The sequence below is a fragment of the Ictidomys tridecemlineatus genome, chromosome 12 (assembly GCF_052094955.1).
Source record: "Ictidomys tridecemlineatus isolate mIctTri1 chromosome 12, mIctTri1.hap1, whole genome shotgun sequence".
Classification (NCBI taxonomy): domain Eukaryota; kingdom Metazoa; phylum Chordata; class Mammalia; order Rodentia; family Sciuridae; genus Ictidomys; species Ictidomys tridecemlineatus.
The window spans coordinates 81,285,242-81,312,297 of record NC_135488.1 but is presented as its reverse complement, the minus strand read 5'-3'; the positions used below and the strand labels follow the sequence as shown (position 1 = coordinate 81,312,297).

Here is a 27,056-nt window from a genome sequence, read left to right as displayed (position 1 = left end):
CACACACAGAATTTGAAAACCTCAAGTACAGTAATCTTTTTTTGCCCCCATCTAAAAATCTTACTTCCCTTCATTTCAATTTTAGCTATTATCAAATGCTACAGCACATCTGAGCTGGTCCCTGGGTATAACCCACCCTCTGAGTTCAAGAACTTTGTTGTTTAAATAGTCTATCAAGAAATAAGCCATCTCTGCTTTACTAAGTGCTTAATAGCAGAACACATCTGCTGTTACTCTGTTTGTTATATAAAGATTAACCACAATATTGTTGACAATATTAATGCATTTGAAAGCCTGTCACGTTCCACTGCTGCTCATGAGTCCTGAGGACACCATGATTGAAAGTAAGAAGTGACTAGGGGCAAAATTAAGAATTATAGGATGTGTAGGAGGTGAAGAACACAGGGGCAGACTCTGAAACAAGGACCGTTTCCCCGAAGGGCATTAACTTTTGCCTGTGTGGCAGCCACTGCTTTACTGAAAAGAACAGGCATGATTCATGAACTTGTTATCCAACAACAATGTTGGCCATTGTTGTTCTGTGAATTCTGTCGGAATAGGAGAAAGTTTTTGACTACAATTAATAATCACCTTTTTACCATGTGATTATTCCAATGGAAACACACTCTCATCAAATACTCCAGAAAGAAAGTCATTCTAAAGAGCTGGACATCTTAAGAAATAACAAGGCCAATTTGTTTTTCTATTAAATCATTCCAGTTTGTGACATCCTCATATACTGGTGGCAAGTGTATTCTATAGTTTGATGTTTTCTCAAGGACTATTTTACAATATATATGGTGGCTCTGCTTGTAGGAATTTACCATCCCCCTAAACATATACTTTCATACATGTGAAATGATATAAGACCTTTTAAAGTTTGCAGTAATAAAAATTTTGAAACAATTTAAATATTCGTCATGTGGAAATGGTCCAATAAATTGTGGCATACATATATACAATAGGATATTATGAGAAAAATATGAGACTGTATACTCTAAAATGTAACAATGTCAGACATAAAAATAACCAAGTTGCAGAACCGTGTGCCTCACTGAATAATATTTCATCTTTTAAAATAATGTTCAAAAATGTTCAAATAATGTTCAAATATACCACATACATAAAAGAAAATAAATGTATATGTGTATACATAAAATTAAATAATTTCAGACACCACAGTAAAAATATGATATTCTGTTTTTAACTTGCATCCTCATTGTTTTTGTGTTATGAGTTTTTCCACAAGTACCTTTATGGTCTCAAAAATAAAATTTATTAAAAATATGGGTTTTTCTGAAAAGCAAATACTCTCATTCATAACACAACCAATAAAAGTCCATTCCTTCTGAATATCCTATTATAAAACATTGTGGGCCTTGTAGACCCAACTCTATGCATCACCTGACTATTGTATCCAGTTTATGTTTAGATGCTTATAAAATAATTTTTAAAAGTCAGTAAATAAAATAAAATAGAGCACTTAAACCATGGAAATATAGTCTATGGAGATGGAGGAAGTTCACTGAAAACCAATTAATTATGAAGCCATTGGTTATAATATATTTCTCACATAACAATGAAGGACATCTATGTAGCAATTTTAGATCACAAAAACTTAGTCAACACCCTTCACCATAGCCAGTTAGAAATGATCAATCACTAGCCTTGAATTAGAAATTGAACAGGGTGATTAAAATTTGCAAGTTTTCTTTTCCACAATGTGAAAAATCTCTACAACGCCCGTCCTTTAAATATCAGATGAACTCAGTACTGAAACCTGCATAACAGCTGCCTGACCTTACTTCACATATTACTGCTAAAATTTCAGCCCCATTTCTGTGCTGATGCCCTATGGGATATGGAGCCCCCAACGTTGGCTTTTACTGCTAATTAACAATAATGAACAGGATGACATACTTTTCCTTTGAATACCTCTGTCGGGAAAAAAAAAAAAAACCCCGTCCAATCAGCAAAAGCTACAAGCAATGGATAAATTTTCCCTTTCTCTTTCCTCATTTACTTGCTTAAATATACAAGACTCTATCCTGCCTTTTGGATCCTTTTTTTTTTTTTTTTTTTTTTTAAAGTAGGTCAAGCCGTCTAGGCTTGACGCATTAGCTTCGGTACCTGGGAAAGTCTGCAGATTGTGGCTTATGTCAGTTTTCAGTGTAATGTATGCTATTTTTATTTTCATCTGCACAGAAGGTGGATACTTTTGTGGTAGTATTAGTTTAGACCTACATTCAGGCACAACTCAAAAATAGTAAAAAAAAAAAACCTATAATTCCATCCATTAAAGGGATTTTTATACAAAATATTACATGCTATGTCATGGCACTATTGTTATTTAGTGCACTCATTTTGAGGGACACAGAATTTCCAGCTTCTGCATGTTTAAGGAATCTTCTAATATAATATGCCATAAATACTCACTGGCTTAAGATTTGTATTTTATGATCATTTGAGAAAGTACTTGGGCTTGCCCTAAATTTTCCTTTGCACTAAGGAAAAAAAAAAAATATGAGGATTTGAAGTCATACAGAACTGGTTCACATCCAGGAAGTTATTTATTACCTATGTGATATTGGTCAATTTATTTTAAAATGTGGTTTGCTCATCTGTAAAATTGAGATAATAATTCATACCTCAGAGGATCACAATGAATATTAAGTGAAATATAATTTTTATGCAAAACGTTTAAATCAATATGTGGTTCATAGTAAGCACTCAGTACATGCTAAATGGGATGCTTTAGTTATTGTTGTTTCATTAAATGAATTGGGTAAGCATGATTTCAGAAGGGGAGTTGAACCCTACTTATGATAATTAACTGCTAATACCTTCAAGCATTTAATATATTTTAATTTAAAAAATATTGAAAACATTTAATAAATGCAGAACAAATTTCACCTCCATCATTTAAGCAAGTGTCAGAGGTTGGCAAAGGAGGAGGGGGAAAAAAAATTATCAAATTGCCAGGGTAGTGGAGGTTGATTACCTCCACATTCCTAATCATCTAGGCTTGATTACCGCAGGAGTGGTTTTGTTTGTTTGTTGGTTTTCATTCTCCAATTTGATTAAGCTCATCAAGTCAGAATGTGGATATATAACAAAGATATGTTATATAGATTCTGAAAACAATACAGACAGCAGACAAGTAAAAACTAGAGTAGATCTAAGAGAAGTGATTACTTTGTTTGGAATATTTGATCCTGGAAGTGAATCTGATCGATGGCCTAATATAAGAAAAGCCTTCCTTCCCTGAGAGGATGCCACAGAAATAAAAAGTGCATTACATGATAGGCCTCAGCACTGGTGCCTGTGCCTGGCAGGTGTGCTCCTCAGTAGGTTGTAAACCCGGAGTCCCAGGAGGACATCACATGCTTTTGCCATTATCCTCTGGGAGTCTACCTCATGCTATGCCCCAGGGAGAGCACTGCTGGAGTGAGCACCTGGGCTGCCATGGAAAACTACCAGCAGGAGGGCAAGGAGGCCACCAGTCAAAAGGAAGGGAGCCAGGGAATTAGCAAGTTCGCCTATTTCTCCACGCACTCAGGGATGCATTCCCTGATCAGAAAACATATTACTTATTAAGCACCATGCTGGTGTTTAAAAATATGTATAGATACATAGTTTGTGGTTGCCAGCATTGAAGAGTTCACAGCTTAGTGAGCCAAAGGACTTATTAAAAATCAGCTATGACTATGGCAAATAATATACCAGAATTATGTGCTTTGATAGAACCAAGGAGGACACAATTAGCTTTGCCTTAGATGACAAAGAAAGGTTTCATAAATATATAAAATATATGACTCAGGCCTCAGAAATGGAGGAAAAAATAGGGCTAGAGATGTAGTTCAGTGTTAAAGCTCACTAGTACCTAAAAAAATAAAAATAAAAGGCAGAGGTGGGTGGGTGGGTGGTGGAGGGAGCACCAGATTAGGAAGAAGGGAAGGGTATCTAGGGAAAAGAAAGAACAGGGATATTTTGAAGAGAGGAATAAATGGGATGGTATCAAATTAAAAAGCTTCTTCACAGCAAAGGAAACAAGAATATGAACAGAGAGACTACAGAATGGGATAAAGTCTTTGCCATCTGCACCACAGATAGAGCATTAATCTCAAGGATATACAAAGAACTTAAAAAACTTAACACACACACACACACACAAAAAAAAAAACACCTATCAATAAATGGGCAAAGAAACTGAAGAAGCACTTTGCAGAAGAAAAAATACAAATGGTCAACAAATATATGAAAAAATGTTCAATATCTCTAGCAGTTAGAGAAATAATTAAATAGTGAAATTTCATCTCACTCCAGTCAAAATGACGACAATCAAGAATACAAGTAACAATAAATGTTGGCAAGGATGTGGTGGGGGAAGGTACACTCCTACATTGCTAGTGAGACTTTGAATTGGTGCCAACACTATGGAATGCAGTATGGAGATTCCTCAGAAAACTTGGAATGGAACCTCCTTTGACCTAGTTATCCCACTCCTCAGCATATAGACAAAGGACTTAAAGTCAACATACTACTGTGACGCAGTCACATCAATGTTTATAGCAACTCAATTCACAATATCTAAGCTATGGAACCAACCTAGGTGCCCCTGAGCAGATGAATGGATAAAGAAAATTTAGTATATATACATAATAGATTATTACTCAGCCATATAAAAGAATGACTTTATATCTTCTGCTGCTAAATGCTTGGATCTGGAGACTACTATACTAAGAAAAATAAACCAATCCCCCAAAACCAAAGGCTGCATGTTCTTCCTGATATGTGGATGCTAACACACAATAAGGGGTTGGGGGCGGAACAGGAATAGAAGCTAAGTGGAGTAGATAAAGGGGAATGAAGCGAAGGTAGGGAGAACAAGAATAGAAAAGACAATGGGATCAATCTGACATACCTTTTCTATGTACATACACCAAAGTGAATCTCTACATCATGTGCAACCACAAGACTGGGATCCTAATTAGAATAAGATGTACTCCATGTTTGTATAAATATGTCAAAATACACTCCACTGTTATATATAATTAAAATGAACAAATATAAAAATTTTTCAAAAAAAAAGGCCAATCCTGAATATTTTCCTGGTATTTAAAAGCCTTCAATTATGATTCTACACCATGACAATTTAACATATCAGCCTATATGCCTACGTTCTATTGCCAAAATGCCACTACTGTAAATTTTGTCCATTAAATTCTATGATATTTGATGTCAAAAGTCATCCCTCATTTGACTTTGTATGTCTAGTGCCCTGAAAGGTGCTTGGCACTTAACAAATATCTTTGTTGCCAGGTACAGTAGCACATACCTATAATCCCCAAGGCTTAGGAGGCTGGGGCAGAAGGATCATGAATTCAAAGCCAGCTTCAGCAACAGTAAGACATGAAGGTAATCATCAAGACCCTGTCTCCAAATCAAAAATAGATAAAAGGGTTGGGGGTGTAGCTCAATGGTTGAGTTCCCCTGTCTTCAATCCCCAGTACCAAAAAAAAATAAAAGGCTTTGTTACATATATGTTAACAAATTGTTAAACAATGACATATGTGAGTTAGAATGGGGAGTAACTAGAGATGAGGAAAATCCAGCCTGTGCATTTATGATAGAACCAGCTAAGAGGGTGGCTTTGAATTATGTGCAGGACAGGTCCGTGTTTCTACATTAGAATAGATTAAGGTATAGGTCACCAGACTCTTGCCTCAAAATACCAATGTATAAAGAGGAAACAAATAAATTAGAAACATGCTAGAAGTTAGCTAAGATTTGTATACTAACTGACTCATGAAACATTAACTATAAATCAACTTCTGAAGGAGACAATGCCCTGGACATGGGCTGCACTGATCCATTGCCACTGAATGTTTTCAAAATGTAACACAGAGTTAATTTGGCAGATTTTCTAGTGTCCAAAGACTATTTCAACAAATACAGATTGCTTGCTTGGTAAATTCTAGACCCATGCTGGATTCAGGGAATAAAAAGATGCACAAAATTGATGAAATTTGCTGCCCTTGTGAGGCTTGCTGCCACTTGGTATCACACTGTTCAGCATGAATGCAGAAGTTGCCATCAGAAAATACTTTAAACTTAATCTAAAATTTTGCCTGATTGAGAAAGTTACCAACAAAACTAGTAGAGACTACAGTCTACAAAAAAAAAAAAAAATTTTTTTCACAATTTTTTTCCAGACATTGACTTTGCTTTGTCCCACAGAAATAAGTTACCAAGTGTTTTTATATACAATTTGACACGACTTTGATAAACAGAAAATCAATTTCTCCCCATAGTCCATTAAATAGGTTTTGGGAAAAATACTGTATGAGTCCTAGGAAGGAGTTCCAAGCTGACAGCCTCCCAGAGATGGGAGTCCATGCCCATCTCTAACCAGCCCCATTTGCAGTGAAAACTAGAGATACACCCTTGCAGAGCAGCAGAAGGAAATGAGTGAGTGAGACTTTGGTCACAGAGTTCAGGACTGTACGTCACTTTCACTGCTTCTTTTTCACTAGGGAGCAGCCCCTTAGTGCTGAAGATCAGTGGATATTATTAGTCAGGTATGTCTTCAACTAAACAAGGTTGGTAGTTGCAATTAAATATCAAAAAGGTGAGGTTAAAATACCAAAATTTTGCTTCTACAACAATCATTCTGGTGGTAGTACAGAGGATGGATTAGAAAGAGGATGATCTTTGAAAGCAGACAGATTAATTAGAAGACTATTGCAACAGTGCAAGAAGAGGCCATTGAACTAAAACAATGGGAAGGGATAAAAAGAAAGCAGATCAATTCTAAAACCAGTAGTCTGAGTAACCAGTAGCCATCTGAGCACTTGACACATGGCTAATAGGATTGAGGGACTGAATTTAACATATTTTAAACTTAAGGATGAGTTTAAAATGTTTTAAATTAAAATTAAATTTTAATTAAATATAAATTTAAAGCCAATAGAGGATTCAATCATGGAACACGTAAGTTATGTTTAGAATAACTTAGTATTTTAATTTACCACTGCCTGTTTTACGAAATATAAAGCATTTCTGATAAAATCTAAAAAAAAAAAAACCCAGATTCTGAATGGAGAGGCAAAACATGGATTTATATTGATTACATATTAAAATATAATAATTTAAATAAATTTCAGTAAAATGTTATCAAAGTAGTTAAAGTTTCTCATGGGGTAAGTTGGAGATGCCTGAGAGACATCCAAGTAAAGATCCTGAGCAAACTGCTGGAATACCAGTGTGATGGTCAGCAAAGCCACAATTAGAGATATGGATTTGGAAGTGAGCAGTAGACATTGATAGCTAAAATTCAGAGTAGATTCTTAGGAATATTCAAATAGACTTGTTTTCATAGAACAAGACTTTCTAATCAATTAAATTTTGATTTTTCAACAATTTTGTCTGACCATCTTATAATTTTACCCTTCATTGAACAGGAAGGCTCTTAGGGACAGGTCCAGAAGAAAATATATCCTTCTTTCTTTCCTCCCTTCCTTCCTCCCTTCCTTTCACCAGGATTGAACCCAGGGGCACTTAACTACTGCACCATATCCCTAGCACTTTTTACTTTTTATTTTGAGACAAAGTCTTGCTAAGTTGCTTAGGGCTATGCTTCAAAAAAAAAAAAAGTGCTTTTTTTGATAGGAAGAGTCCTCAATTAAAGTGTCTACACAAAAACTTAGGTATAGTATGTTCTCTCAGAGCAACTGAGCATCACCCCATCAGGGATATACTTTTTTGACAGAGAAGTTAAACAGTTTGTGCAGCTCATCTCCAGAGGGCAAAGGCTTCCTGTCTTGCTGACATAAGAATTCCAAGGACTACATATTGCCTCCTAAAATAAGTTTCTGAAGACATCATGAATTGCATTCTATATCCCTATAAATGTATGTTTATATCAAAAGAATTTTCCCAGGCCTCATAAAAATCATCTCCAGCCCTCTGCTCCTAATTTATAATTTTGATTACCTATGCTATTATTACCTTGAGTAGTCCCTAGTATACTCACCTAGTTGAAATGAACTGTTCACATCTGCAGTGTTGGAATGAACTGCTCACATCTGGAGTGACCCAATATCAGCATTAACAGGATTCTAATGCATAGCATCACCATCATCTTGTTTCCTGGTCTTTGGCTGACACATTCACTGTGCTGCTTGCATTTTTAACTACGGCTGCCATGAATTTTGCATTTTGCCTCTTTCTTTTCTTTTTCTTTTTTTTTTTTCTTTTGTGCAGTAAAAGGAATTTTCCTGAGTAGTGTGCAAATGACCCCTTATTCACTATGCATTCCTCAAAATAGTTATTAACCCTGGTGCAATGTCTTCATTTCTTTTCCATCAATCTATATTGTGTTTAGATTTCTGCAAAGCTTGCATACTTAGTAACTACTTGCATATGCTTTCACTGTTGTTCATCATTCCTTTCTGTAATACATAGACTCTTGTATGGATTTTGAGAGTGAACATACCAGATTCCTTCAGAACATAGAAGTTCTTAGCTATTATGTCTCCTGGAATTCCCGCAGTAACCTAGATAGATGTTCTTGAGTTCCTGAGAGCCAGTAAAAGATTATAAATGTTTGCTGTTTTAAGATGCTAAATTGTGGGATAATTTGCTACACAGAAATAAATAACTAATCACCTATAGCATGACTTGTATTATAGAAGTTCCATGGTGGTTTATTGAATTGGTCAAAGGAAATATTTCCTGAAGGTTGGGCTTTAAAAAATAATTAATACATTTTTAAAAAAAGGAGGTATAGTCAGTAGTTCAAAAAAAATCAGCAAAGGATTCCCTTGTTTTAGCAGCTTGGCAAAGAAAAGAGGACCTACTGAGGCAACTTGTCCATGGCTAACAGAACAGATATGAAGCCATTCTGTGTCATAGCTTGACACCTACCATAAAGCAATGGGTCAGAAAAATAGTGGTTGTACAAAGGAGCAGAATCTATGGACAAGATTTTTCTCTAGCTAAGTAAAACTCTGGGCATGTTTCTCCAGTTCTTCCAAGGAGATTCTGGAGTCCTAACTTCTGGCAGTCTAGAAGAAAATTCCAGGGTCACCCCTAAAAACACTCAACATTTGATCAGAAACTTTAATGACTGTGTGGAATCCAGATAGTGAGAGACAATGGGGAAAAAAAAAAAAAACTTTTATCCAGGAGTTAGAAATAGATGGCAAAAGAAACATTTTTTTTTAAAGATGTATTAATACATTTTTCTGGAGTGGAGAAATAAGTAGAGAATTGTAGAAAAGGGACCTGTAAAAAGGAAATTGAGATCAGAGATGCTGGGGGCATAGAATTTTAAATTTTAGGCATAGAATTTGCCTTTCCCTGTGCATAGTTGGGAGGCATGAATGTGTTTTAACAAAGGAATAACATGATAGAACATGCAATTTAGCAAAATTTAACATGATCAAAGAAGTAATTCAGCAAATTAACCAATATAAATGGATTGGAAAGTATTCAGAATAGAGAGCCAAGGTTGACTGAGAAAGTGAAGCAGAAGTACAAACCTCTGTGTGATAGATAAGTGCATCCACCAAGCAGAGATAGGTAGAAATAGTAGTTTTTGTTCTTTTACTAAATTTTACACCAATAGAATTTTGGAGGAAGGACCAAAAGAAAAAAAAAAGGCTCTAGAAATCCAGAAGCCATTTTAGAGAGACTAAACGATGTACTAACTTTGAAAATGAGAAACCTAATTAACTTTGTGAAAGACATGTAAAGGTTGTCAGACTCAAAATGAATTATATATGTCAACTCTTACCTTAACTAACTAACTAACTAAATAAATAGTCAAAGCCATGAAGTTTTGAAAGAAGGGTCCTTACACATGATTGCCTATCACAAGGCTGCCAAACTGCAACACTGCACAAAGGCACTGCCACCTGATATAAAAAGTCTGTCTACAAGGACATCTGCCCAGAAAAGGGCAGTTCACCCTCAGACTGAGGTCACTTTTGATATTCGTCATTGTGGTTAAGTATTATTGTTTCAAAATATCTGATATGATTCCTCTTCATTTTTGTCTAAAAGCACCCCTTTGCAGCCATGTCTTTGAATACATTCATAATCTATTAGGGTACACATATGCCCCTTTACAATGTTCTGTTATTCCCAAATATATGTAATTATTCTTTGGGGAGTACTTCTCATTGTTTTTTCAAGTTGACTTCCAATAGAAAACAACGAAAGAAGGAATTTGTATAGATTCGCTTGTCTCCCATCTCCCCCCAAATAGTGACCACACATCTGGATAGCATTTAATCCGAGAAAAATGTGGTCAACACCTTCTTACATTTTATCCAAAGAGACTTTTGTTTTTCATATCACAAAGGTTGGACAAGAATTTTACAACACATTGAGAAAAGACATTACGGTTAGTCTTTATTTTAAAATTCTAGTCAAATAGGTTATGTGCACTCTAAATTCCTGTGAGAATAAAACTAAACAAAATATCTACTGTATATGATTTTCAGGGTTGAATTTAAATACTACATGGCAATGTGAAACCCTTATAAATTAGTGCATGCGTTGGTTGAAAGAACATTTAGATAGAGTATCATTTCAATTCAAGAGGAGCCTATGGGGGGAGGAATAATTGGATTTTATCTTCATACAGGTTTGTATCCATGTATACTTAGTAACTTTAAAGAGATGTTTTTGGATTGAATTTTAGAGCAGTAAGATAAAAAGTTTGAAACGGACAGAGGCACAGAAAAATGAGGAAGATGTGACATATCACCAATATTGGTAAGCTATTTTTGGATATGTGATATTTACTATAAATACACCGTACTTCTAGTTACACTAAAAATGCTGATCAAAAGGTGTACTTCTAAATCAAAATCAATGGAGAGCTTGGTTTCAAAATACAGCTTCCGGCCTAGCAAAGTACAAAGAAGAAACACTTAAGGAAAATATGTACAACAATTCGCTAATCAAATTTGCAATGCTCTTTCATGCTCCCAAGATGAAAGGATTTTAAAGAGCACTCATCACTCTTCCTCAGCTCTACCCTCCATGCCATCTCCTCTGGTCAGAACCAATGCATTCTTTAATATTCATGGCAATGAAGGAGCCCACCATTGTAGCCACTTTCTTCTATAAATCAGAGAGATGTTAAGTAATCTCCAGTTAACGACACTAAACTAACACAAGAAGAGACTTTTCTACAAGTGACAGCATTGGTACAATTTCATTATATAGCTGATAAAATTAAATTTAGCTCAACATTTCACCTATTAGATTGAGTTTTTTCAATACTGATTCAATAATCCTTAATATCGCTAATTCAAGTGTTTATAGTCAAATGCTTTACAGTTTATAAGTCACTTTAGATTCTCTATCTGGAAAACCTTTCATTTGTTCATTGTTCCTACCAATAATATACATGTAAACAAGAAGGAGAGATGAAGAAATAGCAAGACAGAGAAATACCAAGAAATGCTTGTTACTTAGGGACAAAATGTTTACTATAAATAATCTAAGCTGCCTGGTGGTGAGGATACCATCATCAGCTTGCCTGTTTATTCATTCAACAAATATTTACTCAAGTAGGTATTGAGTGGCCAGCTCATTAATATCTATAGAGCCTAACACAGACCTGGGCCATATTAGATGCTTAATAAATATTAATGATCAGGCTACTAGCAAGCCTGAAATAAATGATAAAAGCCACACTTCTATGTTATTTTCCTTATTAATTATCATCATTATTATAAATCATGTTCTCTGTCATCATAAGGTTTATCTCCTTTGAAAGAAATGGGCAGATATGAAATTACTAGGGAACAATTCATGATAGAAGTTGAGCTACAATAAATGTAGCTCAATAAATGATGTAACCAATAAGGAGAGATCATTATTCATCCAACAAAAAAATGTTCATTACATACTTGCTTGAAATAACCAAACACCATAATTAATTCTTAGTTCAAGATTTAGGAAAATAACATCAATTAAAATATGCAACTTTCTAATAATCTGCTATATATTGAGTGTTACACTTTTTCTATAGTGTCAATAAGAATTTAGATCTGACTTTCTCACACTTATATAGAAACTGAATTGTTTCTGTCAGTTATTTTGACTATGGGAAAGTTGTGAGTTTATATTTTCAATATTTAATTAAATAATTATTTTTAAGAACACTTTCATTGAGCCTTTAAATTCTACAAATCAAGCCCCTCATTTCATGTCTTTATCTTCCCCTAATCTTCTCATAAAACCTTAAATTTCAATAGTCATATAATGTGGCTTGAACTTAACAGTAGTTTCATTTATAGTAATATAACAAAAAAAAAATTCATGTATCAAAACTAGGACACTTGATTCAAAAGTAATTTTGTCCTAAGTTTTTATATTTTTAAGAGTACAGTTAATCAAAATTTAAATGTGATTACATTTTCAAGTGAAATCCAACTTCATCACTCTGAAAAATGGGATGAAAAACCTTATCAAACATTCAAATCTTCCTTGAAATGATATGCCAATCAGATTTTAAAAGTTATCTAATTGAAACAGCATTATACATTTTAGCAAGAATGCAATCAACTTCTCTGTTTATTGCCTCACTCTATCAATTAAGGATGGAAATAAGATTTTTGAACAAGATCAGGATATAGTTTATACCTTCTGACTTTGAAGACTTATAAAAATTTTCTTGGCAGTTTAAAGAATAACCAAAATTTCTAAATTTCTAACTTTCACAGATAAAACATACGATCTATTATACCAAACACCAAATGGCTAAATCTTTTTAACTGGGGATTAGACCCAGGGGCCTTTTACCACTGAGCTACATCCCAAGCATTTAAAAAAAAAAAAATTTTTTTTGAGACATCCTGCAAACTTGCTAAGGCTGGCCTCAAACTTGTGATCCTATGCGGCAGCCTTTCAAGTCACTGAAGCTATCTATCAGTGTGCACCACTGTGCCTGACCTAATTTTCAGATTATTTATGTTTCTAAACCTAAATCAAGCAAAAGTAATAATCTAAAGTGCTGGAAGTCTTGTTTTACTTTTAAATTTCCAGTCCTATAAAAAGTAGAAGAATTTATTTGGGACAACTCAGATAACTTCAAAGGTACATAAATAATTTGATAAAATAGCCTTTGAATATTCTCAAAACTAAGTATTGATATTAAGAATAGTTCTGATTCTACCACTCCTACGTATCATCTTGAGACTCGGTTCTCTTCCTTTTCTTTCTCCTAAATTTCTGCCTTCTTAACTTCCTCTGTTTTTTTTTTTTTCTTTCTTTCAATATTTGTGTGCACATGTGTAGTACTGGTTATTGAACCCAGGAGTGCTCTATCACTGAGCTACATCCCCAGTCCTTTTTATTTTGAGACAGGATCTTGCTGAGTTGCAGAAGCCAGCCTCAAATTTGTGATTTTCCTGCCTGACCTCCTAACTAGTTGGGATAGAAAGCATGTGAAATTGTACCCAGCTCTTTTCATTTTTAATTCCTCATTTTCTTCTTGCATGTATCCAGTGTTATGGGAAAGAATTAGAGGTAAATTTCAGTAGTTTAAAACGAAAGTGGCATTGTTTTGATTTTTATTTTACGTTAAAACATTGAAAAAAGTAACTTTTATCCTCACGAAGGACTTAATTGAGTTACAAATGGTTGAGCCACTCTTGTAGGCAATGGAAGAAAGGGGAAGGAGACCAAAAGTTTTATTTGGCCAGATTTGAACTAAGAGTGGGCCCTAGTAATTGATACAAGAGCAGATACAGACAATAGTATTTGGGAATCCCAGGGAACTAATATCCTTTTAATCACAGACTCTATGAAAAAGGGAGAATTTGAAGATTTCAAATCCAAGATAAGGAATATAGGGACAGGTTCTGAATCCAAACTGAATGTCCAAGCAAGACCAAAAGAGAGATGGAGAAAGAAAGAGGTACTCACAGGACACTGCCAGAAACCCACTACCTGAAAAGGAGCTGTGGACGATTCTGAGATGATAGATGCCTAGAAAGTCAATCCTTGGCTTATGAAAGAACTCTCTGCATTTGGTCAGAATTGGAAAGAAGTATCCATTCTTAGAGACTAAAACCTTTTGACCACAAAACAAACAACAGTAGTTTGAGTAATTCAAACTACTTATGCCCCTTATGATTTGAGAATGATCACTGTAGAACCTTTTCTCAGGCTAAAAGTGTAATTGGTTATGGATCAATAAGTAATTTCTTTTAGAAGGAAAAAACCCTTGTTTTCTTCCCTTTTATTTATTTATTTTTTGAAGTAGCAAGGCTGTTAAATCAGAACTGAGCAAGTCTATATTGAAACTTGAGATGACTCTAAACAGCAAGATTCCTTACTCCACTAGTTAAGTTTACCTCCACTGATCATTTATTTACGATGCCATAAAAACCCAGATGCTTTCCGTTTTGATTGTTAGATATTTGCTGAAAGGCAGCTGAAATTACTTTCCCAGAGTTGCCATTCTGACAACCCCATTTTAAATGGAAAATTTACGATGGTTCAATAACAGTTGTGCTGAGGTGTTGTTTTTTGTTTATTTTTTCAAGATTACCAATGGATTCAGTCTGTTCAGTCAGTGTCAACCCTTACTCTGCTTATTGGGAATTCCAAAGCTTAATGTAAATGTAAGATTAAGAAACTAATAAAATCTTTTGGAATTAAAATATCATTCTATTCTGTGTTAATCTATTCTGTGGTTTGGTGGTTTTTCTAATTATTTTAGGATTGGGGCCTACAGTCCAGTTTCCAACAGGAGAGATCATCATGACCCAGTCACATATCCTTTGAGGCATGAACACTGGTAAAAGGGAACTTATAGGGATAGAACAAAACAACACGAATCAAACCTACATGATCACAAGATACAAGGGCTTTAGATAAACTATACTTGAGAAATCAAATAGGGGGCTAGGGGTATGGCTCAGTGGTAGAGGGTTTGCCTAGCATGCTCAAGGCCTTGAGTTCAAACCCCAGTACACACATACACAAACATGCTCACACACACAGAAATCAAATAGGGCAAGGAGAGAAGAAAATGAAACTTTAAGAAGATAAAGAGAGGTAGACCGAGAGCAATGAAGATAAGAAAGCTTTAGAGGCTGTTTGTGGGGCTGGGGATTGAACCAGGGCCTTATGCATGCTAATAAAGTATTCTAAACACTGAGCTGCAACCCCAGCCCTAGAGTTCTGGAATATGTGACACTTTACTAAATTTGTTATTTTGATATATTGGTAAAATACCAATATCTCTGAACAATGAAAGACTGTGCATGCTGCTTTGTAAGTAATGAAAGGAAATGAGGAGATAGCATTACAGCCATACTCACTAATAATTCTTTGAACACAGAAATAGAGCAAAGAGTCCCTGAATTATGAAGTTAATTATGACAGCTTTAAAAAGAAATGAAAAATTTTTCATTCAGGAAATACTATTTGCCTTCTACTATATGCTGGGCAAATTCTTGTGAACAGTTTAGAGCTTACAGATAAAGGAATGGTCCTGGGACAGAAGTGGTTAAGTATCTATAATATTTTCATTACACATATCAAAATGAGTTAAAAAATGGCATAGAAACAATATTTTTGCCATTTTCTTTTACATCCTCAAATAAGTTTTCTTTCCTTCCTTCTATTTCATATAACTTTTGACAAATTTTCTCACTGGCAAGAAGAGGAATGAGAATACTGAATCCAGATCTTTGATTGTTACCAGCATTATGGCCTCCTGTGTCCTACCAGATGGTATAGTATCTACTGAGCAATAACTCATTTTATTAATTTGGCAAGTCTGCCTAAAGACACAAAAACGGCTCCAAAAAGTATTTGAAAAGACCAAATTGAGAGGAATTAACACTCAAAATGGGACTAAACCTTTTTTTTTCTATTATAAAGTATATAGCAACAATAGTAGTAGGTCTAAAATTTTAATATCTCTAGGTTATATTCGTATTTTCCATAGCATAGAACAGGTTTCTGGGAGAAGAAAAAAAAACCACACAAGATAAGAAAGTATAAATTATACAAGAAAAGCAAACAGTAAAATGTAAAAGCCGAAATGCATTTAAAATGTACTTACTATATGCAGTTCTAGGTAGTCCCCCAAGCCTGAAGAACTGTCCACTCGTACCAGGACTGCTTCTTTCTGAACAGTGCTAAACCCTATGGCCAGTCTGTCTGCTCTCGTACTTGGACGGTCATTAGGAGGCCACTTATACGTGATTTGTCCTCCACCTTTGCTAAAGATATACGTTGTCCCAGCTGTAAAACAAAAACCAAAACCAATTAGTCCCAATATATCCAATCCCCACTTTCCCATGTTTCTCAAGTTGATGTATCAGTAAAGCATTAGCTTTACACACAAAAACTGCGGCAAAGCAAATAATAAATTTCAATCAAACATGCTCAAGAAAGGGGACAGAGTTGTTTTAAAAGAAATAGAAAAGCAGCTCCGTTTTTAATACACTCATTAAATCTACCAGCAGGTGTTTCAGAACAAACAGTCGATTACGTCTTTTTCCATTGAGTTAGACAAGTATGGAATGTAATGGGGTTTTATTTCTTCCTGCCAGTTTTTAAAATAGTTTAGTAGGAAACATTGACTAGAGGCTTCCAAAAAGCAGCAGAGACATATATCAACTTGTTTCTGAAACAAGAACTGCATGTAGATGTGACAGGGTCATACAACACTGTGGAACAAATCACAACAAATACTCTGAGAATCAAACTTTTATGGGGCAAAGGTCCATTCACAGGTGACAGACGATAACTAATGAATGAACAGCCATAAGCTCCAGTAGTCATGTCAAGAAAATACAGATAATAGATTCTATCTATACCAGTCAAGTCTTATGTAACAAGCAACATCTAATGGCTGTCAAACTATTCAGCATTATAAAGACCCACTCCCCTATCCCAACAAAGTGAATACTAGTTACAGCACTGAGAATAAAGTCAGATCTCATTTTGTGAGTGTTCAAATTTTACTTCATGTTAGTGATATCAGTAAATTAGCCAACTTAATTGAAAAAGAGTTTTATTTCAAACAGCGTCCAAATACCCAGAAGCTCTACTTCACTGCACTACTAACAATGCATTGTCAATGAAGGCAATAAAATGAATTCCTTGAGTGACTATATTCAAAAGAGACATGCAAAGATTTACACAGGGGAGAAGGAGAAAGAGAGCTTCCTGGACACTAAAGGAGACTATAGAAATGTTTATTTAATTAGCCTAGGAACAGATGTGAAGGATAATTCATAAAGAAGAGTATAGCCTCCCAAAACAAAGAATGAAAACAGGGATCAGACTATGATGGATGTCAACTTGACTGAGTCATGGGGGTGCTAAAATAGTTGGTGAAGCATTATTTTCAGGCTTATCCTGAAATCCTGTTTCTAGAAGAGGTAAGCAGGTGGTCCCATCCAATGTGAGTGAATATCACCCAATTCACTGAAGGCCTGAATAGAACAAAAGGTAGAGGAAAGTTGGATTTTCCTTCTGTCTTTGCCTGACTGCCTATGCTGGGACATCAGTTTTCTCCTGCTGTCAGGAATTCTGGTTCTTAAGTCTTCAAACCCAGACTAGTCCATATCATTGGGAATCAGGCCTTCAAACTGCATCCCTGGCTTTCATAGGTCTCCATCTTTCAAAAGGTGATTTTCATATGTACAAGATTAGGTAGTTAGGAAATAGAATATTCCATATTGAATTTATTTCTTTGGAGATAAATTATACCTACTATGTGTCAAATAAGAAAAGAAAAGCAACATTAAAAATGAAGCCATGAAATATCCTGTTTTATGGAAAAATGAATTCTACTCAGAGTTAATACCAGTGTGTAAACCTTTTATGTATACCACTATGGTGAGTTTTTTGTTTGTTTGTTTGTTTTTATAGTACTAGGATTTAATCCAGGGGCATTCGACCATTGAACTACATACCCAACCTTTTTTTCTTTTTTATTTTGAGACAGGTTCTCACTAACTTGCCCACGCTGGCCTTGAACTTGAAATTCTCTTGCTTCAGTCCCCAAAGTAGCTAGTGTTTCAGACAGGTGCCACTATGCCTCACTCAGGAATATGGTTTTTTTTCCCCCACAATTTTAATTTGGTACATTATAATTGTACATAATAATGGGACTTGTTTCAGCAATATGTTTTAAAAATATCTATACATTAAATTTATATGATGACCAATTTGCCACATTTGCACATAATAATACACCTGACAGATTTTATGCTTTTAGGTTGGGGTGGGGGCAACCAAACTTTTTTTACATCTCAGATGTATCCATGGTCCCTTGATCTTCAAAGACCTCTATAATAAGGGTAAAATAATATTAATGATAAATATATTTAATATTATATTTAATATTAAGAGTGTAATATATTTAATATTAAGGGTAAAATAATCCCTTGGTATATAGACCCTTGGTAGATATATCCAACAAACAAGTCAGAAGACAGTTGGATGTAAAAGTATTAAAACCAGAATATTGTTTAAATGAAATGGTAGAGAGGCTGTGCACTTCTCTGTTAATTTTTTTGGATGCTAATGCATAAAAGAAGTTCATCTCTCTCATGTGAGAAAAAATAAGTCATATTTCAAAGACACCAGTCAATGTGCAAGCAAATAAAATTTGGAATATATAAACTGTATATCAGAAATGCCAGAGCTTTCCAGAGCCATTTATGTCCTACATCATCAAGTACTGTCTGGTAAATATTTTTATGCTTGCTGAGTCTTGCAGATAACTAATATTAACTATTTCAGTAAAGCATATTTAATAAAAATAGAACATATAAAAGCTGAAATTTCTTTGAAAGGAGATGTACTGGTTGCCAGCTACCTCTGAATGCTGATATTTACTCAATGGTTAATTTACATTTCTCCTTTTGATTAACTTTGTTCTCTAATGATATGGCTGTCATGTGAAATAAAAGTTCAAAATTAGAGCTACTATGGAACAATATTTATCATCTAAGAGTTCAGATTTTTTTAAAATCAAAATTGACAAAAAAGTTGTATTGTAAATCAACATTACCTTAATTTCATAGCAACTTTAAAAATCACTTTCACAATGACTTTGTTCTTTTATCTATTTATGTAAAGAAAGTGGGATAAACATTACTCCCATGTTATAATTGAAGAAATTTAGCTATAAGAATTAACCTATTATCTAAAGCTACATACTTGGTTAAGTGGCAAAGCTGATACAAAAACTAGTAGACAGACTCCTTTTTCAGTGCCTATTGTTTTTATTATTATTATTATGACAGAAATGTTTCTGTCATAACAAGATGGTCAAGAAAAAGTTAATTGGATATTTCAGTCTGAAATTTTCAAGGCCAACTGTTACAACATTCTAATAGGGTCTCATGTTCATAAAGTGTCTTTTGCACCTGAAGCTCTTATACTCTCCTTTTGCCTCAAAATGCTTTAAAACATACAAACAAACAAACAAAAAAAAAACACATGTAAATGTGAAATGACAGAACATTTAATATATTCAAGATAATATTAAGTTGGAATACATTTCCCAAACTTCTGTAACTGTAAATGTTTCTAGTCATACAGTTACAAACCTTAGATGATTATGTCATAATATTACTACCTCAACTTTGATTTCCTATATTATTTACTAACTATCCATTTTCAATATGTGGTAAGACTTAGTAAATAGCATGAGATTCACTAATTTTTAGTTCTTTAGGTTTGACTAAAACAAAGAAAAACAATTTTACAACTATCTGCCAAACCTTGAGACCATTTCTAGTTTCCCTTTTCTCCAGAATCAGATATCCAGTCCTCCCACAACTCTGTTTTATCTACTTCCAGAGGCATCCTAATTTCTTTTTTTTTTTTAATTTACTTTGCATCAAACTTGAAAAAGTTTCCTATATTCAAAATTCTCCCTTTAATACAGCAATAAAATTATTCTTGTAATCAAATATTGTCAGTCATTTGACTGAAGTTTCAAACCCTAGCTCATTTATGTTCATCTTTCTTATGAATCAAGGGTAAAAATGCTTATTGCAGAAGAGGAACTTAGAAACTAAGGATGTAAACTCTGGACTTAGTCAGACCTGGGTTCAAACTTCAACTGTATTATTTACTAACTACGTAACCTTAACAAGTGATTTATTTTAAGACATGGGGTTTTTATCTTTAAAAAAAACAGGAATAGCAGCATTACCTTACAAAACTTCTGTCAGCATTAAATGAGATATTGCATAGTAACACATATTCCAATTCCCAGAATATGGTAAGTGCCCAATAAATCTTAGAAAAATTGGGATTGTGTGTGTATGTGCATGTGTATGTGTTGTAAAAATATAAAATAACATTGCAACATTTTTGTTTTATTTTAACATAAGAGCCTTTAGGAAAGTTTGATGTATTTGAAAATCATGTTCAAATCAAATACTTTAAAGAAAAGAATGTGGCAGTTTTATTAATCTTTCCAGTATTTCATTCTCTGAATAGCAATTTTTATATATAGTATTATTTATATGCACTGTTATTATATGCACTAATAGTTGACAATGGAAGTGATATTAAACTGTATCACATGGGAGCTTTCACGAGAAAAAGAATATTAGCTCATTACCATAAAACATCTAGAATGGAAAGATTTATAATATGAGGCAAAATAGTCACTTGACCATTAAATAAAGAGGTAAGCATACATAAAATGAACTTCAAAGTAGCTTTACATTTTAAATTTTATTTTTACAGAAAGATGTTTTATTTTATTATGTAAGTGAATTAGATGAGCAGTGGTAGTACATCTTAAGCACGGTCGTGATTTTTATCATTGTGGAGAGGAGCGTGAAGAAATGTGTTGCCTTTTTATTAATGCATGTTTCTATATAATAAGTGCTAAAGCATCAGTGCCATGACTCCTAATCAATTTATTGCAAACTAACCTTGGCATTTATTACATACTGAATGTATGGGTGATTCAAACTTAAAGTGGTTTTCAGCAATCTCTATATTTAAGGTCTGTAGCAAGTCTATATTATTTACTTTGTCATTGACAAAGCTGGCTCCATCAGATGCAAATTTAGCAATGTCAACACACTTTAAACTAAAAGAAACATTTGTAAAAATTACACATGGATTCCCCATTCTAATGTTTGAACTGCCTGCAATGTGTAATAAGAAATATTTTTAGATCTTCTTGAACTTATTACTTACATAAAAGGTGAGTCTCTTCCCTCCTGCTCTTTCTTACCATTCATCTCCACCCTAAATGTGCCCACTTTAGCCTCATTTTGTTTCTGCAAAGTCTAATATATTCCCCCAAATGGATTGAATCTGTCTGAAAATGATAACCATTCAGCCTGTACAGGTCTGTCCAGTTATCTGTCCAGCTCTGAATTCTTGCCACGTGAACAATAATACAATTAACTTCTGAAAAGATTGGTTCTAACGCATAACATAAGTATGTGAATAAAAGGTTCTTTCTTGAAAGCCTATAATTCCTCAAATGTCATCCTGTAGACCATGTGAAACATTTCCAACCATTATGTTTTTATTTACTGAAACCAGGATATAACACTTTTTTCCAAAGTTTGCTATGCTGTCAGATGAAAATTAAAAATAATGCAATATTAATAAATAAGCAGTGTTTTGATTCCTCCTACAATCTTGTTAAGATGTCAGCATTAAATATGAATTTTGTAGCCGGTTGCAGTGGTGTATACTTGTAATCCCAGCAGCTCCAGAGGCTGAGACAGAAGGATTGCAGGTTCAAAGGCAGCCTTAACAAAAAGGATACACTAGCAACTCAGTGAGACCCTGTCTCTAAATAAAATACAAAATAGGGCTGGAGATGAAGCTCAGTGGTTGAGTGCCCTTGAGTTCAGTCTCCAGTACTGCATCCCCCACACCCACAAAGCAGTATGTGTGTGTGTGTGTGTGTGTGTGTGTGTGTGTATAATATATATATATATATATATATATATATATATATAATATTTTCTACCTATGTGAAGGTATTTTTTTGGAGTAAAGTTCATAAAAACTAAAAGGAATTTAAAAAAAAAGACCATCTTGCCAAGTTCACAAGGAATTTTAGACCAAAGGTAAAAATCTCTAAATTAGTGAAGCAAACAAACAAAAACCTTAAAAACTCACTAAAACAACAATAACTAACTACAGTTCATTGTCTTTGTAAACTATGGAAAAATGTTTGCAAGACTGTAATTATTTCATGAAACTGAGCACTAGAGTTTTCTAATTCCTAAACTTTCATATAAAAGTATCAAAAACGTAGGCAAAGCAGGTATTATAGTAGAAGAGATTAAAAGAATCACAGTATGAGGATCTCCTACTTATAATATGTAACCAACTCCAAATCTAAAACTTAATAACAATGCTTCCCAATATTGAGAAGGAAGAAACAGCCTTCCATGTTACATATGCATCTGAGAGTGTGAAAAAAAATGAGGAAAATGAAGACCATGTATTCTAAATTGAGACCTCTGGTAGGAGAGGAAAACTTGACAGAACTGAAGATGAGTTGCAAGAGCTCAAGAGACTAGAGAATGAGACAAGGCTTCAATCACACATCTTTGAGAAAGAGAAGGTAGGTCCTCAAGAAATAAAAAGAGGCAAAGAAACATGACATGTAACTTAAATGGCTTAGATACGGACCCCATATCCTTTATCAGATCAGAAGAAAAGAGATAATTACCTAATAAAGCAAATGTGATCAAAATAGCCCAGGATGATATTCGAGTTAGAAACAACAACGAGAAGTTTGTCATATATGAAAATTTTATGTTCTATCAGAACCCTAGACTCTTAAAGGTAAGGAGATTTATTGAACTTTAAAAAATAAGCTGTGGACTATACCATTGAATATTGAGAAAGTCAAGGGAGTCAAGATTATGAGCACTTGCCCTCCTCCACTGGAGTCTCCCTAGCAGTGCCACCATACAGTGCCCCTGTACACACACTACCCCGCTTGACAAGAAGCACAAACTTGCCTCAATTTCATCACAAAGATTATTGAATGCTATGAGAATCAGAAATATTATTAGATGCCAGATGCCAGAGTCCTTGAGGACTCATTAGGCATTAACAGTATTTTGCAAACTTTCAAAGGGATCAAAAGAGGCTGAACCACCCAAATCCACAGTATATCTGGAAGGTGAGAAAGCAGAAGGAGGAATCCCCTCCAATAACAGCCCACAGAAGATTCCATTCTAGGCCAGTCCATTATAACATGAAAAATGATGTGTGTTTACTCAATAAGAAATTTCAATCAAATAAAACTATCAAGACAATAGAACAGCAACATGATAATGATAACTCTGAGGTCACAAATCATTTCTCTCAAATATAATTTAAACAGTAATTAAGCACTTCAGTAAAAAACAAATTTTTTCTTCTTTCTGCTGTCCAAAAAATTTAATTAAGTATCTTTCTGCTAAGGGTCCTGATTTTTGTATATATTTACCTTAATAAAATATTATGACATATATTTATCAATGCATCATATGTATTTCCAGATTTTGACATTTCCAGGTATGCTATATGGAAATTCAGTATTCATTCTTCTGAAAGCAAGTGTGCTTCTCTCTAATGCCTATGTAATGTTTTATAATGCAAATGGATCTGTGGGTGACCTACCCTGTCCATACCCTAGCAGTGTATTCAGGAGTACCACAGATAACAGCAAAGACTGTGTACCACACACATACCCACCATCAAATAGAATGGGATGGGACTTGGTGCTCACTCATGTCATACAAAGCCATTACTCTACATAATCAATAACTGATGTCAACTGATTTGAATAAGTCATTCGCTCTTTTCTGCCTTTTAAGGAAATCAGTTAAAATAAGTAACATTCTTATACCACCCTATCTCTAATTTGGCTGATAAGGACCAACTGTGTGAAAGGAACTAGGAATATAAAAGATAAAGCATTCAGACCTTTCTCCCAAGAACTTGTGCATTGAAGATAAAAATCAGGGCTAAATAGTTTGTGTGAGATGTCAGATGAATGGTATTTAGTCATGATACCATTTATTTGAATTTTTAAATAGTATTGATATTCAGGGTAACCTTAAAAATGAGCAGAAAATATGGTAAATAAAAATTGTGTAAAATTGTCTTATACATTTTTACACACACACACACACACACACAGAGAGAGAGAGAGAGAGAGAGAGAGAGAGAGAGAGAGAGAGAGAGAGAGAGAATATCACATCAAAGTAATTTAAGTTGCTGAAAATTTTGAGATAATGTTCAAGCCAGTGAAGAGTATCTTAGAAAATTTTTGCAATAAGTAATACTTTACTTAGTGGTTCCTTTGTAGTATTCTTTCTTTCAAAAACTACTTATTGTTTTTCTCTCAAACATGTTATTTAGAAAATACCCCTTAAAGAAACAGTTGAGTTGAATCATTTGAGCTGACAAGTCAGACAAAGTTTTCCCAAGATCACATTCAAAATCATGGGAAACTTCAAAGTCACCTAGTCTGGGTTTATGATGGGAAGAAAACCAAGCTACTGGTAGACCTTTCTGCCAACCAGATTACAAAACCTGCCACAAAACCACAAAGACAACATAGTTATTCAGAGCTAAAAACAAAACCAAGCAAAATAGTCCCACAACCAATAATCCTAAGAACATCAAATGTTTATGTCTTCCCTTCTGAAGCTGGACTCCCTCAAGCAGTAAGTGAACTTTATTAAAAAGTCTCTGGGAAGTAATTCAGAAATCGATTTGCATTAGAGCTATAGGCAGAAGGGAGGGAGACAGAAGAAATCATACCATTACATTCTTTAAGAGAAAAAAACGTTTGAAAGAGCATTAAATAAGCTATGTAAATTCTTGATTAATTAGTAACTATTCAGTAAAAGTTGCAGACATCATTATGTCCTTCATCACTATGTCCTTATTTCAAAATTTCATTGTCAAAGTTCTGAAATTTCAGATTAAAACAGAAATTGCCCAAGTAGAGCAGCCAAATCTGAGGTCAGTTCATCTACTAAACCAGCTACCCACTCATCCAACTGAGACCAGGGCAAAAGACAGGTAGCTGATTTTCAAAGAAAAGGAAATGGATAGATAACACTCCCCATTACCCTTTGCTAACAGCCTCTAGGGGAAGAAAAGGATACACTTTCCAACACAAACATTGACCCTCTGTAAGGCTCTTTTCCTGCCTTTTGGCCACTTGGGCATCAAATCAAAGGAAACCTGAATCTATAAAAGAGGCAAGACACCCCCAGTCCCTTGGGCACCAGTTCTGGACCCACCCCCTTTTTTCTCTCCTCCCTCTCTCTCTCTCTCTTTCTCTCCCCCTCCCTCCCTCCCTCCTTCCCTCCCTCCCTCCCCCCCACCTTTTTAAATAAAATCTACTTTTCACTCTTGCCTCAGCATTTCTCTGCTGTTCAATTTTCATTTCTCTGCTGCTGGGGGGAATGAGGACTGACTAGATCCTGATTTTCAAGATAGGTTTCATGTTTATTCATTCTTTTATCAGGACAGGTCGCTATAGAAATCACTGAAATTTTTATGAAACATTGTCCAGTCTTAAAATCATTTAGATAGACAGCCTTATCAGAACACATGGTTCTAAAATTAAGAATACAAGCTGATCACACTAGTGTGAACTACTGCCTTCCATGTACTTGGAATCTAAGAGGGACCCAGGTGCTATGGAGAAGCTTAAGAAAATCATGCAAATATAAGCAAATATCTCTCTATATACATTATTGATATTTGCATGTATGGAAACTGATACACATTGTGGTGATGAAAGAGAGCAGTCAAAAGACAGAATGGTGGGAATTTTGAAGGGCCTAGGCCTCATATCTTAATCAAATCTTATATGAGATTATTTTGAGAAGTTTCTTAGACTGAAAGCCAGATGTTTTGTTGAAGAAATGAATTGCATTCAAAATAAGCAGAGGGGCTTTTTTAGCAAAACAAATAAATAAAATACAATGCTGAGACAATAGCAAAGGGGTACTGCTAGGGATAGAGACTACAAATGCAACAAAACAGCAACATTTAAGAATAAAAACATCTGTACACATAATAAAATTAATTAAGCATTTACTATGTCTAAAACAACACAACAACTTCTGGAGGTGATAAAAAGTTACACACCATCCCTCTGAAAGCTCCAACTCTCATTACTGGTTCAATCAGGTATCAACTTCCTGAATTCTCTTTCATCTTTCAATTCTTATAGACATAGTTCATGCTTGCATCATTTTCAATTTAAACGCTGTAACAAACAGTCATCTCTATTGATCTGGTAACTTCCTGCCTGTCCTTAATAAAAATCCACCTAACAAACCAGTATTGAATATGTTTTTTGAAATAATATCTCTAATTCTTCCTCTATAATTCAATAATTAAACCATTGTCTACCACAGAAAGAATCTGTCTCATAGAAACTTTGAATAGCCCCCATACAAACTAAACCTAGAGAATTCACTTACCTCCCAAAATAATCCTAAATTCTTTCTGGAGAAAATAACATTTAACAAGGTTCCAGAAAGATAAGAGCTAATTTTGTGGACAGCATTTTCATGAAAAAAGGCAAAGAGGGCACAAAATGTTTTCAAAGAATAGGGAGCAGATTCACCTATAGAAGTGGGGAATCACTTTTTCTTTTAGAAGGAGATCTATACCTTTTTAATCGCCACTATTTCCTCTCTGTGTCTCCTGAATTAAATCCTAAGATAAATACAGAGAAGAAACCTTACAGTAGAAATTAGGACTATTCAAGGTCAGTGTTAAAAAGAGATTAGATAAGTTCTAGTATGTTATTATATTAAAAATTCTATGAAATGCAAATTTTCTCTAATAAGGAGTCACAGAGCAAAAACAGAAAAATGTGATGTTAATAAGAAAGATACTACATTTAATGAGTGTTGTGATGACATTTTGCTGTTTAACACAAATCATTTCCTTGCAAATCTTCATCAGAAGGGAAACAACTTCTTATTTTTTAAGTGCTAGCCTATGCTTAGTAGAAAAGGTAACAGAAGTAAAAT

General features: G+C 34.4%; 1 protein-coding gene across 45 annotated transcripts in view; it reads right to left on the bottom strand.

Annotated features, from left to right (window-relative positions):
• Nrxn1 (neurexin 1) overlaps positions 1-27,056 on the bottom strand; it is a 1,065,676-nt gene that overhangs the window by 283,557 nt on the left and 755,063 nt on the right. For all 45 annotated transcript variants that reach the window (XM_078029183.1, XM_078029182.1, XM_078029185.1 and 42 more), the window contains one exon: positions 16,103-16,284. In XM_078029183.1, coding sequence (XP_077885309.1) covers positions 16,103-16,284 — 182 coding nt within the window. The remainder of the gene's footprint in view (positions 1-16,102; positions 16,285-27,056) is intronic.